The sequence below is a fragment of the Varroa destructor genome, unplaced genomic scaffold (assembly GCF_002443255.2).
Source record: "Varroa destructor unplaced genomic scaffold, Vdes_3.0 BEIS01000003.1, whole genome shotgun sequence".
Classification (NCBI taxonomy): Eukaryota; Metazoa; Arthropoda; class Arachnida; order Mesostigmata; family Varroidae; genus Varroa; species Varroa destructor.
Genome location: NW_019211456.1, coordinates 53,146,839 through 53,161,791, shown reverse-complemented (window position 1 = coordinate 53,161,791; position 14,953 = coordinate 53,146,839). Strand labels below are relative to the sequence as shown.

At 35.6% G+C, this 14,953-nt stretch overlaps 1 protein-coding gene across 30 annotated transcripts in view; it reads right to left on the bottom strand.

Moving 5' to 3' along the window:
* Positions 1 to 14,953, bottom strand: part of LOC147757130 (calcium uptake protein 3, mitochondrial-like) — a 229,805-nt gene that overhangs the window by 144,462 nt on the left and 70,390 nt on the right. For all 30 annotated transcript variants that reach the window (XR_015325265.1, XR_015325266.1, XR_015325263.1 and 27 more), the window contains 2 exons: positions 4,109 to 4,267; positions 2,558 to 2,640 (listed from right to left, as the gene is read on the bottom strand). Coding sequence is in view for 24 of the 30 variants with exons in the window: in XM_086985687.1 (XP_086841813.1) it covers positions 2,558 to 2,640; positions 4,109 to 4,267 (242 nt within the window). In the remaining 6 variants the exon portion in view is untranslated. The remainder of the gene's footprint in view (positions 1 to 2,557; positions 2,641 to 4,108; positions 4,268 to 14,953) is intronic.

Below are 14,953 nucleotides of genomic sequence, written 5' to 3'. Positions count from 1 at the left end.
GTATTCACATTTAAATGCTTTGCCTTTTATATATTAGGTTGCCAAACAAGTATTGACTCTTTCAAGCTAAAATTGAAGCAAATATTTTTATATTATAAGATAACACTACCAAACTAAGCATTCGCCGTTCTGTCAATTTTCTGGTTATCCACCATTGTAAAGCATCTGTGATTTCCGTACGAAAATTCGTAACAATTGGATTTTGTATCCCTTCATTGAACCTAAATTAACACTAATAAGGAAGTTTTGCAGAGACCAAATAAAAGTTTGATGGTGCAAGATCCACGCTTTTGGAAAGTTTTTCATCCAAGCCCTCGTGATTGTTGCTACATAGCGAAATATGTATGTGGCCTGGCATTGTCATGGTAGAAGATAACATTTTTTCTTTTTACTAGTTCCGGTTGATTTTTTCGATGCTTTTTTGTAATCTTGTCAGTTATTGACAGTAAAGCTCCATATCAATCAGTCACTTACCAGGCAGCAGCAGCTCATAATGCACAATTCATTTTTAATTCCCTAAATACATAACACCCCCTCCTTTCGCGTCAGTCTAAATTTTGCCGCGAATTATCGAGTACGTTGTTTTAATCTTCTGCACAATATTTTTGTATACTATCTACTTTTTATCATATGTGACCAGCCGCTTTAGAATTGGCTCTATTTGGTTGGGTGTCTTTAGAGCTTCGCAGATGGAAATGTGATGTAGTAGTTCTTTTGTGTCAATTAGTAGGGCATTAAAACAAGTTGTAGAGTTCTTCAAAATAGTTTAAAACTGTATAATGGTAGGTGTTTAGTCTCTTATGGTGTCGTGGCTACTCATGTGTCGATCTTGCTCAACTTTCACAATAACTTTAACAATTTTTTTATAATCAATTGACTATTACGAAGAGCATCTTTGACATAGAAATTTCTAGAAAAAAATTAATACAAGTAATTTTGGGCGTTTTTTCGATAACTCATATTGTTATAAACAACACAAACCTGTTTATGGGCTAATGTCGCATTGGTGCCTTTATTGTAAGAAGATTGTAACGTAGCGATTTATTTTGCCGAAATTTCATTCATCTTCAAGGCGCTCTATCTGAAGCCTGAATAAAAGCACTCCAACGACTTTAGCACGGATTTTAGATTTCAAATTACACTAACGACAACCTAACGTGACTTACACTACCTGAAATACATGGCCTGGAAGTCATCTACCGTCAATACTTAGGTCAATGTAAAAATTAATAAGTTCAAAAATTAATAAGACGTTTAAGTTTCAAGTTTTTCAGCAAGATTGAATACATCGCTGTACTAAACACTCTACAATTTTTCCAAAATGAACAACGAGCGCTCATTAGGTGACAAATAAAATGAACCATTCCGTAAAAATACTACGAAATTCTTATGGTAACGAAACAGAGTAAATTTTAAGCACTTTCAGGAGACAGACAGAGGTCCATCGTGGACGATGCTTGCCCTGAGAAGCCTGATACAGCGATCATGGTCGAAAACGTGAGGCGGAATGAACAATTCACGCTTCCCAACCGTAGAACCGTCATAAGAAGCAGCAAAAGGGAAAGATCTCAACTGGCTCACGACAGGTCATTTTTGAGAGACAGTTTGGGCGTCAGAAGGTTTGCGGTAAAGGTGGTGCCAAAGTAGCTGTGTTCGGCAGACGAATACTTATGAAGATGCGTATTAGGAAAACTCTTTTAAAAGCTTCCAATTTGCTTGAATACATCATTACGGGTTATCAGATGTAAGTTTACATCTACAACGAGTAGACCAAGAAGCTACGTTCCCAGTATGGATTCAAAAATGATCCCTGACCGAAAAAATCGCTTGACAGTTCGTAATCGTTTTCTTTGATCGTCGGAAAATTGTTCACCATAAATTTATGCCGCTTAGCTTTACGATCTCCAAAAAAGATTATTAAGAAGTTTTACAAAGATGCGAACCTTTGTAGAGACCAAAACTGTGACGTAATAAGTTCTGGATTCTCTATCATGACAATTCACTGGCCCACACTTCATTAACAGTGCAGCAGTTTTTGCACAAAAAACTCAATGCGTATGTTGTTGCAGCCCCGATAGTCACTGGACTTAATCTCCTGCGACTATTCCCAAAACTAAAGAAAATATTAGAGGAAACATTTTAACGCGACAGAAGAAATCACTGAAAACAAGAAAACTGAGAACTGTCCGGACTATCTAATTTAAATGGTATAAATAAATATTCATCAATCTGGAACAAAACGACTCGCTCATTTTTTGAATAAATGATTATATATATATGTGCTCAAATACGCCACCCATAATTTTTGAGATTATTGCGCTGCTTTAGGTAGACAACAACGACTCGAAATTTCACACAACTACACGAGCCATCATGTAATATAAGTATTTTCCTAAAGGTGTTTTGTACTAATTTAGGTGATCTTTATCTTCAAAAATCTTATTGTATTTGTTACGCTCTAATTTATTTTACGACAAGCAACTTTACACATGATTTATGATTGTTCTTTTAACGAAGCTCAAGAGCAGAGTTTGAGATACGCAATTATTTTACCTACCACTAAGAACTCGTTCTTGTCCACTCTTTGGTTGCCATCCGTGTCAAACATGTTGAACGCTATCCTGAATCCAGAGTGCGGTTCTGAAACACCGATAGCCAATGACAACTAACGGTTAAAAAATGTTGTTCTTTCATTGTTGTCAACAATTGGAGTATAACAATATAGCAACATAGGACTTGCAACAGGTAGCTTCATCTGTCTTCGATGTGGTCATGTTCGCAGCATAAGCACAAGTTAGGTGTGGCAAGTGTAAAGTTGTGAAACAACTAGCTTATCATGTGTCCACTAAACATCCGATTGTTATCGATCGAACCCACATTTTGCAAAAAAATACGAAAAAAAAATCGCAAATATCGGCATATATCTGAATCAGATGAAATTAACAAGGATTTTTCAAAATGTAACATGAATAGTTTTCGCTTGTATTATGGAGTAGCCTATAGTGACAAACACAAGTCAATAAGGTCAGATTGATAAGGCCTGATTGATCATTAAGAGCTGTTTTTTTGATTTATTGTAAAGAGTACTTTGTCTAACACCTGCAAAACCCGCGTTTTACATAGTTACAACCAATGTATGCTTTCAGCTATTTCACGTAGACCAATTAAGCATCTGGGCTTTCCTATGCGGAAGCCACCACCCACCGTTCCCTCTCCAGTTCCTTCTATGTGATTCATTTCGAACCGTACGGATCTTCGTTTAGTCTATATCGTGTAAACTTCTGATAGGGAGTGTCAGATCCCACCGGGACAGTCTGTGGTATCCGGTTCCACAAAGTCCTTAATGAGTACTATTTGCCTATAAAGCATTTTTTTCTATCAACACAAATATATGTCAGTATATAGTATAGTTCGGTATATAAAAATAGTTGAGTAAAAATATTTGTAATTTAATAACAAATATTTTGCCACCATAAAGTAGCTTCTAGAACGCAGAGTCAAAACGATCCAAATCTACAAGCAAACTATGCTTTACGTTCTTCAAGATTGGTCCATTATTAGAGTTTGTTGACATTAAAAAAAAAATGTAATATTACACTTGCTGATTTTTTTTTATAATCATACATTATGAAAAGAAGTGGCAGTCGACAACACCCAGTACCGCAACTTTATTTCATCGAAAAAGACCCGCCTAGATTGATATGTATGGATATATTTATACTACGTATCCTTCAGCCTTAAATCCATATGTTAAGAATAATAAAATAAAAGTAATTCTAACCCATAATTAAAAGCTTTTAATGTTACTTGTTTAGTTTAAAAGTTTTGGTACTATGAACTAATGCGGTTATAAACAGAACGACTTGAGAAATTCTTTTAATTACCATACATATGGCCTACAGGAACTAACCGACATTTCTGTACGCAACGCCTTGCTATTTAATTTAGTCTTATTTTAGGCTATTATGTTTGGCTCACTAAGTACTCTGTAAGCGGCAGATCTTTTGGGAGACGTATATACAGTTCGTTGGATAAATGACATTTAAGAAAAACTACATCTTAAGTAATCAAAAAAACAAGTCTTCTAAGACGAAGCTGTTATACTTACTGGTTAAAACGGAGAGTAAAAACAAGTATTCAGTGTACGAAATGATTCCTGTGTCATTCAGCTCTCGGAACAACTTGGTACTGCCCTTTTTTTTCGACGGGGTTACATCTGTCATCTTATCTAAGTCTTTCCGACTTAGCTTACGCCGGCTGATACGAGCTGTAAACAGAAACGATAAGACAGAACTATCTTAATCCATATGCGCAGTTCTCTGTTTATTGTTGCCTAATATAGTAATAATACCTAAACTGATTCTAAAGACTTGTTTACACAAGCCGAAGCGTTGAAAAAATTAAGCAGAATCAAATTTTACTAATAAAGCATACAAGAGTGTAAACCAGTTGGCTACATACAAGCTGATGATTCCAAGCATGAGATAAACAAAATTTTACCTCATGTATATGCCTTAGTTTGTAAGTAGCTAAAAAAAAGAAGTGACTGTCTTTTTTCAGATCAATAAAAGAATGATGAAACAGACTTCGATTTAAAAGGATTTAATGTAACTATGATTTAGATTAGGTTAAGCACACTAAAAGTCAAATTTATTCCTGTTAAAACAAGCTGACGGAATAATGAAAATAAGTAACGAATTAGGATAAAAGAATCAATTATGGTGTATTCTCTAAATTATGTCAGGCTCCTTGCAACATCAACGAACACAATGAGTTAAATCGAAGGCGAGGCAGGTGCGCAACAAAGCTCGCTGGTTGGACTCAATAGTGCCTAAAAATCCTGCGCTTGCAAAACAAGTAAGTACCGTCGCGCCGGAGGCGTAACGACCACATTGCGCAGATTCATTATTAGACGTATCTGCGACGGTACAGTGAAGAACGTACTTGCTTACAAGACTTAGGGACACGTAACAGCATTGAATTGAACCCACATACCTTGTTTCGTGCCGAAAACCAGCAGTGAGAAGTAATGTCAAACCTCGTAAGTAATAAACGTCAAACACGAAAAGCGTTTTTTAGATTTATGAATAGACGTTTCACTGAGCAGCCGAAGAAGTACCGTAAATATATAGAAATATAGAAAGTACACAGGTAATGTTTTTGCTGGCGGTGTATAACATCACCTGGTAATCCATTAAATCATTTACACTTCAGTAGTGTGCTTGGTAGGAACGGGTAGTTCAAATCGAGAAGCATCCACTCCAAAAAAAAATTATAAACAAATTATGTGCATTGTAGAAAGTTTGACAGATTTGATTAGTATTAAAGCGACAGTCGACAGCCGCTCAGTAAAACTAACTACCCAGAGGCCAGAGTCCTGCGCCCCACGACTTGTTCTGTTTATCTACAAAATCTGTATCATCTGAATCACACCGGCATTGTGTAGTATCAGGCTCTCTTCGTCTCATACTTGAAACTAGTTCGAGTTATTACCTTGCTTGGTCGGGAAAAAGATGACCTCAGACACGTTACTAAGTTGGCTAACGATTTGCAATACAAGAAGTTTAATCACCTAATACATCGGCTAAAAGCTAACTAAGTTAAAAAAAAGTAACTTCGACTCTAAACACACAAAGGCAAACACAGCTATTACATGTTACACATTATTTTTTTTATTGTCGCATGTCCTGTATCTACTTTAAGGTGCTTACGCACAAAATATCTTCGGCGTAGATTTCTGTCTCAACAAAACTAACTCACAAATGGTTCTTTTCCACTAACGATATCGTTTTTTTATAACTTATAATTAATTAATAATATTATTACTCCCTTACAATTAGAGCCTTCGTTGGCAAACTTCTCAATGTTTATCATTTAAAGTTCGCTATCCAAGTTAGAATTCAGGCACTTCTGATTCCCAGATAATCATCTTACTTATATCTTAGACTATCGTGCAAGTTCAATAAGTCATCAAATCCTAACTTTGCATATCCAAAGTATGGACCAACACTTGATAAAGATGTAGTTTAACAGTACGTATGTATAGGAACTTTTGAAGCAAAAGTTAAATAAAAAATAACGCTTGGACAAAGACAGTGAGGTAGCAAGGCGCACTACAGTGTTCTCTTATGGCTTGCAGAGTTCGGGACTATTAATCTGCGTGTAGCTTTGCTCCAAGGCTAATTCTCCTGCAAAAACAGATCTCAAGTTGTTGACTAACGACCATCTGTGCTGTACTACTGCATTTTTGTCGTATTTAAAACGTATGTCTAGCATGTCAGGGTGCTGTCATTCAGCGGATAGCACAATCGAGCTCTCATCAGTTGACAAGTTCGTCACAATACATAACATAAAGTAATTATAGGCATTTAATCGTATCTTTCCTTAACGATTCGTCTGTGATCTACAGGAGATACCAGAACTATAAACCGACGCGAATATACAAAAAAATTGCAAATAAAGCTCGATTTCTGACCAGTAGAGCGATGAAGATACGAGATAGGGTCTTACATGGTAAGACCAGTGCCAGAGAACTTTTTTCCAATAACAATTCGCTTGAACTGAACTAAAATTTGCAAAATAATGAATTAACATTACAGTATCAACAGAATAGACCACGAACTGCAAATGTACTACGTATGACATTTTTACGGAAAAAGCCTTTAGCAATGATGCTTCATTTCGTGTAGATAAGAGTACAATTCTTCATTAAATGTCTAATAGAAACTGGAAATATTACACTCACTAAGCAGTAGGGTGGATGTCTTAAAGAGGGATACATATGAAGAATGATACTTACAAACTAGCGCAAATTGTTCTGATAAATGGGTTTCAAGGGATATACTTAGATTTAGGTAATATGCATGATTTTAGATACACGGATTTGATTCGGCGATAGGTATGTGGATGTTAGCCTGCGTACAACACAGCACAAAACTTCATCCATGTTATTCAGGTTAGTCCCGCATATCTAGACGAAGGTATCGTGAGCTCATAGAATATTATGCGAATCCATACAAATATTACAAATATTATAAGTATCGATAATAAAAATCGTAAAAAGCTCTAAAAGGCTTTTTTTGAAGTATCGTGACGTTTAGTTGTGTTGAAGAATAAAAACAGCCTCAAATATAAACGCGTTGATTCCGACTAGTTGTAAACGACTTAATGAGATTGCAGCTGTAATCCCTGATCAAATTTTTCATATTTGCTCCGCTAGGGCTTACGGAATAAGTCTGAATAAAATAAGTGATGCTAGAGAATGTCGGTTCGAATAAACCTTTCCTACGATAGTGTCTAAATTGTCTTGAATTAGATGTTGCCTCTAGGCCTCTAGGCATTACTTCCTTTGCGGCACAAATCTAAGTGTGTCTGTTTGCGCCCAGTTTTGAAGCCTAAACCACCTCAGCTTGTGTCCCGAAGTATAGTTGGTAAATGCTTTAACATCGTGCTACGAAGGCACCACGATCTTGTTTACAGAGGATGAGATAGCTATCGGTGGCCACTTCTTTTGCAATTTTTTATGAACATATATGAAAAAGAACCACTTCATATTTCTTTGGCACATTGGGCAATTTTTTTTTCGATGCACAAATTAGCAAAAGCTACTACAGGAGTAGACAATTTAATCACGATTTCCTTTACAGTAGTATTGCATCATTAATAGATGGCGTGAAGTCACAGAAGAACCCAGCCCCGTAGTTGCTTTGCCTGTCGTTTTTACATTTACAGGCTCCCACTACAACTGCCTTATTGAAGTGATTCTATTTTGCGATGCAATCGACGTGTCCCTTGTCTTAATTATTTTTTTATTCTGGTATACTTATATCTCATATATTTCTAGTGATTAGTTATATCCAACACAACTCAAAAATCTAATAGAATTACCCAGCTGTACTAATCCCGTTACTTACTGTGGTAATTTCATTTTTTTATTGAAAGCTTCGAGTAGTCTCGTTTCCTTCTTGTAAGGGTCGCAATTCTCACATTGCATGTAATCCGTTCTTATATTTCCCGTATCTTGTGACTCGAGAAAGTAGTGATCTCCAACATTCTTTGGTACATACTAAATTAGATATTACTTCCTCAAAATCAACAAGGAACTACCACGGTGTAAACAATACTTAATTAGTCAGCAAATCAAAGGCGCGGGAGACCTTAATATGAGACTCCATTAGCCCATGAAAAGCAGTGAGAAAAAATTTTTTTTCAGCTTTTTTTAGAGAAACAGGTAAACAGGTACATATACACTTACAGATAAAGAGGTTTAATAAGATATAGATGTTGCAGTGAACAAATATGTCATCATTATCACCGGCGAGTATCCAGACACGTATATAAAATATATCGCCGCGTACTTCGCACGAATCTGCAGTAAATATATGGTATATAAGAATGTTCCATATGTTGACTGTACACCTAAGGTATACGCAATTTTAATCCCTTACGAAATTTCTTCAGCGATTCTTATCTACAATGCTTAAATAACATGCGAGAATAACGACGCAGTGAATCCTTTGTCCACTTCCGTTAGTAAAAGTATACGTTATATAAATTAAAAACTATTCGTTCCAAATTTATTTAGAGTACTAATATATTAAAGTCATATAACTGAGCAACGTTTAAAATTTATAGTATCAAGTAACGTAAACAACAACCAGTGAAATAGCATGCCTAATATTTTCTTGCAACAATATAATTCAGTCCGCTCTAAATGTTCCGAATCTAACCAAAGAGCCAAGTTCAAAAGGTTTAGGGTAACGAGAAACTTTCCCCATCAATTTAGACCAGGAAGGTTGATACGGTTCAGACAACTTCTTTTGGGTCGGAAAAAACAAAAGTCGTATGTCAAAAAAAACGCATGTGTCATGCAAACAAGGTAAGCTGCAGACAGCTCCTTCACAAACTGAAATTTAAGTTTGTTGATTATTGTGAACTGATTAGGTTCATTAGCTATCACAAATTAGAACCTAGCTGTCACTGTATAAACTTGTGAGTGACGATAGATTTTTAAGGATAGTAGGGAAGCTTACAGGAAGAACCGAAAAAGTGGGATGAGACGGAAAAGAAGCTCGCAGAAGTATAAGCATACAAGTGGTTGACATTCTGCAGTAATGTCAATGACAAACAAAAGGGGTGTCTAAATAATTTAGGGCTCACTTTTTTTGGACTATAAGTAAAGTGGCATTCGTGGCTGTGGTGATGAAAAGAGCTGGAGAATGGGGTGGGGCTCGAGAAAAAACTTTCTTATCTTCTTTGTTTCCTGGAATATTTAAAAAAACCCTTTTCTCTTACAAAAACGGAGAACGAGAGCCAATTTTATCAGATCAGAATCATATCACCATTCGTCGTTATAGTCTGCTTAGAACTTCTCTTATTTTTAAATACGTACAAAGAGAATGTGGTAATAAATCAGTCTCTCCTCTGTTACTAAATTAAAGCTGGTCATACAAATGTTTGAAATACCTTTTGAGCTATTTCTATACGCTTAGTAAGGTTAATATTCCTCACCTTTATGAGGTAGATCTTTATCTCATGATCTGAATGGATGTGTCAGTGAATTAACCACAAATCCTATTTGAACCAAATAATTTCCTATTTATTTTGTGTTACAAAAGTATTAGGAAAATTTTTTTTAAAGAACTAGCTTACGCATTTCGGTAAGCCATATGAATCGCAATGAAAATCTACAAACACTATTTTCAATTGTATTAGTCTGATTTTCCTTAATGATGTTTTTCAGGCAATATGTTCATATGGTCATATAAGGAGCATAAACTCAGACTTTGACAATAAGAACAAAGATAATGGCATTCCAATGGAGCACGGCTACACTTTGTTATAGCAAAAACTTCTTTAGATTTAATCCAAACATTTAAAATAAGTTACATTAACTTTTCTTTGTATCTTTTTACTTAAAACGTAATAATAAATTAAACCCAACATGATGAAGAGAGCACTGAGTAATAAACACTATTTAATTAAAAATTTTACTACGAAATAACCGCTTCTGGAAAAAATCATGAAATTATGCTATTGTTATCATGGGTAACTTCGAAAGGATGTTACTGAGAACGCGTCAGAGCCAGGTTGTATCCACCAGGTATTTGCAGGAAAAACGTTAACGAGAATAAAATCTTTTGGGCATAGTCGAAACAGGACGTCTAGGATAGCTGTGGCAATTTCCGCTCTACTGTGTCGCTTTTTTACATTTTTCCCTTATACAAAAAAGGTGCACATTTATTATTTCTTAATGCTCAAACTTTTTTGCACGCACCACGAAGTAGATAAATACGTGAAAGTATTTTACGAGTATGGACAATTGGTAGATACATAAAAGAAACTACTAAATCTATGCTAATTCAGTTGTCTTTTTTTACACCGGTAAGATTTGTTTAGCTGATAGAGGTGACCGTAGAGCCAAACTCAACCTGGCTTTGTAGTTAATGACAACATGAAATAAAGTATTAATGAACTTGTCGCCTATTATGCCGACGACCCATATCCACGACCTGGAGTGCGAAAATTTGTTTGGAGATTCTAAGATGTTCCTTCCTAAAATTCAGGCCTAAAATCCTCAGGCCTCGACTAGCTATACGGTACAAAATTAGTATAGAATCTGTGACTAAGTACGCTGAAGCACAACCTAATAAGCATAATCAATTGTCCTTAAGCAGGCTCTTAAGGTCTTTACGGAACTTCTACTGGATTTTGCAGCATAAATTTGGCGCTACTTAACATTAGCTTCGACTGACTGACTCTATCATCTTTTTTCAAAACTCATACGTCCACGGTGTATCAACGTTTCCTCATAGTATTTGAGGAGCCAAACCATCCTTTTCTGGCCAAATTCAACAATGCTTTGCCCTATCCAACCAACTTTACCCCTCGGCTAAGATGGGCCTCAATTATACTTTCTGCTTTAAGCAAAGCCCTCAGACAAAATATTACTACGCAAAAGAGAGTTAGTGGTTGCAAACTGCATATAAGCATTATGACCCTAATCAAAGGGTGAGATCAATTGGCTCTGTTCACCTTTTAGACACGCAAGTGCTTTTGTTTTTTGCTATGCGAACATACCTATACATAGCTTTTTGCTAGAGTATTTAAGAAGACACAACTCACATCAAAATCAGGCCCATTTCTGGAAACACTGACAAAAATTAATACAGACCTTTTACTTGGTACGTGCTTTTCAGGCGTTTAAGCCGTTTCTGCTCTAGCTTCTGTTCAAAGCTAACGTCGTCACTGTTGCATCTTAGTCAGTGATTTAAGAAATGCTTTAAGTACCAAAAACTTTTATTATTTAATATATAATTGGTAACAACTAACATTTTTTTTTTATATATTCTACGGACAATATGTCCTTTAATATTATTTTTTTATTTTTGACTTTTATTTTTCTAATATTAAAAAGGTCCACTATGAAGACTCCACAAGCTCACAAGAACTTTCCGATCTAAGAGGAGTATTTCAAGTGCAAATATAACCTAGAGGGTCATGTTCTATATTATTAGCATGCTGTAAAACAAGAATAATCAACCTTGATTCGAGAGCTTTTTAAACAGTGCTTATGCTTTTTGAGTGCAGTAGAAAACAGACAGCAAGCTGCACTATTTTAGGCCAGAGACTTTTCAAAACATCAAGCATATCTGAACCTTCTCATAGTCTTATTCAATTGCACAATGTGAATAACCAAAATTACCTCATGTACATGCAAACCCATGTAACTTAGATGACTTAAGTCTTATTAAAAAGTCCAACCGAAGTGTATAAAGCATGGGCTTATAGTAATGGACTGAAGTATAAAAGCGATTCATTTTCAGGTCCCGATCGAACTGAACAAGGACCACGTACCTGATGTCCCTCAGGTCATAGCGCTAAAAGTACATTTGAGCCTTACGCACACTGGCATTAATAAAAGAACAGTAATACTTACATAACACTATAAGTAAATCAATGGAAAGCAATGATATATCAAAATTATACCTAGTTATCACGATTGCTTTCTCCACTGGTATTAATATGTAGAAAAACGTCAGAAGCAATTTAGGATAAGCAACTCTTAATATAAGGTTATGCTTGGTCGACTTCTGCTAGACTATAAAAAAAATTCTCAATGAATTTCAAAGTTGTTTGAAATATTAAACGTGTCGAACGAAAGAAGAAAGAACGATCTATTGAAGACCACGAAACGAAAAAATTCATTCCGTGGTCTTCAATAGATCTACTAAAAATCATTATGTTATTGTGTTTGGGGCGTAGATTATAGCTAAATATGTAATAAATAATAAATAAATAAATAGAAAATATTTTAAATTTTACAGAAAATGCCAAGTAGATGGAACTAATAAAATAAAGAACTAATAAATAAAAAGTTAGTATTTATTTGATCAAGTCTAAAAAAAGTACCCAATGCATCTACTGTAAATTTAGGATAGTAGCAGTAAAGGTATCAAAAAAAAATTAAACTCTTTCTTCTTTTCGCTTTCTAAAACTTCTTCTTTTCGTGAAAATATCTTTGTCTGGTAGTATAGTAGAAATGGCCACCTGCCAGGGCCACGAAAGGGTCTGCATGCAGGTACCTCTAGGAGATCTAATAGTACCTATCAACTTTGTTATCTCTCGGCGAAATGAATCAAAAATTATAATATATATAGACTACTATTTTATAAATTCCTCAGAATAAATTAGACAGGCTTTTATTGGATGAAATAAAATAACTTTATTCAAACTCAGAAACACCCACGCTTTGCTGTTCAACTCCTAACAAACTAAGTCGATGAATAGCTTCGTTGTCTCAATCTCCAACATGCCATGGGTTACTCACTGGTGTCTAGGCTGAGATATTGGTAGAGCTCCCAGTAGTAGTACGGCCGTGCATCTAGGCCCCCTCACTTCGAAGTACCCAATAGGTTCCCTGTCATTTTTCTTACCTTAATTTCTCTCCTGCCCATATATTTTTTGCACATAAGACTTACTTTAGGCTGCGTCCTCTCGCACAGTTCATAGCAGACGTTCAAAGCTGGTCCACTGCGTTCAATAAAGGCTCCCAGTGGCCCTATAGATCATTGCCGCTGCAGACACTGCGGTAGAAATAGAATTAAATTACGCTTTCCTAAACCTCTTGGCTCAATGAATAGTAATACGAGTACATCTTTTAGAATATGAACAGGAATCCTAACGTTCGTTTATTAGACTGTTGTACCCTAGAACCAAATTTAATTATATTATATTTGATAATCAAAAACGGTTTTAAGCATGCTGTAATAGTATATTAAAGTAAACGGCGTCCTAAAATAAGTACACAATCTCTGAACTTCAGTTCAACATTTTTAACTATTATGCAAATTCACCACTGTAGACTATAACTATAATTTATAAAGCGTGTTCCTTTTTCATCAAATCGCTTTGACGCAACTAAATACAACCAATACAATTCAAAAACTAAAAAAATAGATTTCCTTCAAAACATGGTGCAGTATGACACATTCCCTTTTATGGCAATTATCCTCTTTTGGAAATTGGCTTCCTTTGCTTCTGTATTTTACTAATAAAACCGCAAATCTCGCTCCTAGAATTTAAATCGTACGTACAGGACGAATGCACGATCTGGTTACTAGGACATACGATGATAGAGACAGGCCTAGACAGAAGCAGTCAGGTAGCCATAAGCGACGACTGAACTAGTTGTGCTAAAAATTGGAGATCTTGAAAAGGTTTCTTAAAAATTACGTGAGGGTAGATAAAGTAGATGTCCCTACAGTTCTATCACCTTGTATACATCTATATATGAAACTCTTTCCAGAGCAAACACGGCTTTATAAAGCAAAGCCCTCTTTGCTTGTTAAATTAACCGTATTGCCTAAAAAATAAATGGTCCCAGAACATGGACATTAGCCTATTTGTTTATGTCATATTGTGGACTGTGCCACTGTTAACTACTAGAGAAGAGCAGAGTTTAACTTTTAACTTGTTAAAAGTGAAATATGTCTTTGAAAATACTTTCAATAAAAACCTGTTCCAAGGGGTTTCCTACACTAAATTTTCAGATTCGGGGAGCTATGAAAATAAAGCAGCATCTCTATTACTATTACTTCATCACCTGCTATGCACTGTTACAAGATAACCTTGTAGTATCGCAAGTAATATTAAGATAAAAGCCATTCAATCTGGTTACGGTTCTACAGACCTTAATCTTTGAGCATATAAAGCGTATTAACCTTGTCAGCATTCTAAATCTATTTAGTTTTCCAATTCTCACGATGCTTTATTGTTAAAATGCACTTTGGAAATTAATTCGTTTAAACGCGATCCACTTCATATTCATGTTCAACACACTACCAGTTGGCGGCAATAAAACGCATAAAATTTGAAATATTTACTTAAATTATTAAAGTTATTTTATTAGGGTAAAGGTACATAGTTTAGTCTTGCATCCCTGCCATTCTAATGGCATTTCGACGGATTTCAATAGCACCCAAAGGGCAATGTGTGCGTTGGCCCATACTACTCAACCAGGTTACAATCTACCTTAATTTACATTTTTTTTTCTCCACTTATCAGTATCAGTGCAAAACCCTACAGCTCAGTAGGGGTATTTGTCCCGCCGGAACTCAGCTAGCGGGATTCGACTTTGCGGTCGGAAACCTAGCATACTGAATACATATTTATTTTGGGGTAAGACCTTTCTTTGGCCTTCAACTATAGCAACGGTGATTTGGCAGCAGCCAAACAACTCCGAAAATGGCCACGCCAAAAATCTAAAAGTACAACGTCAAGTCGGAAAAGGCCGACTTGAAAATAAGAAAAACAATCTTAATCTAAAAACCTCAAAATTCCCTAATATAACTACGAAAGGACATTTAGCGAAATATAGACGTAATACGTTATTCGTTTCCACGTAAATGAATATCGCCCGCAGCCAAGGCAAGTTACATCAGAATCATAAAAA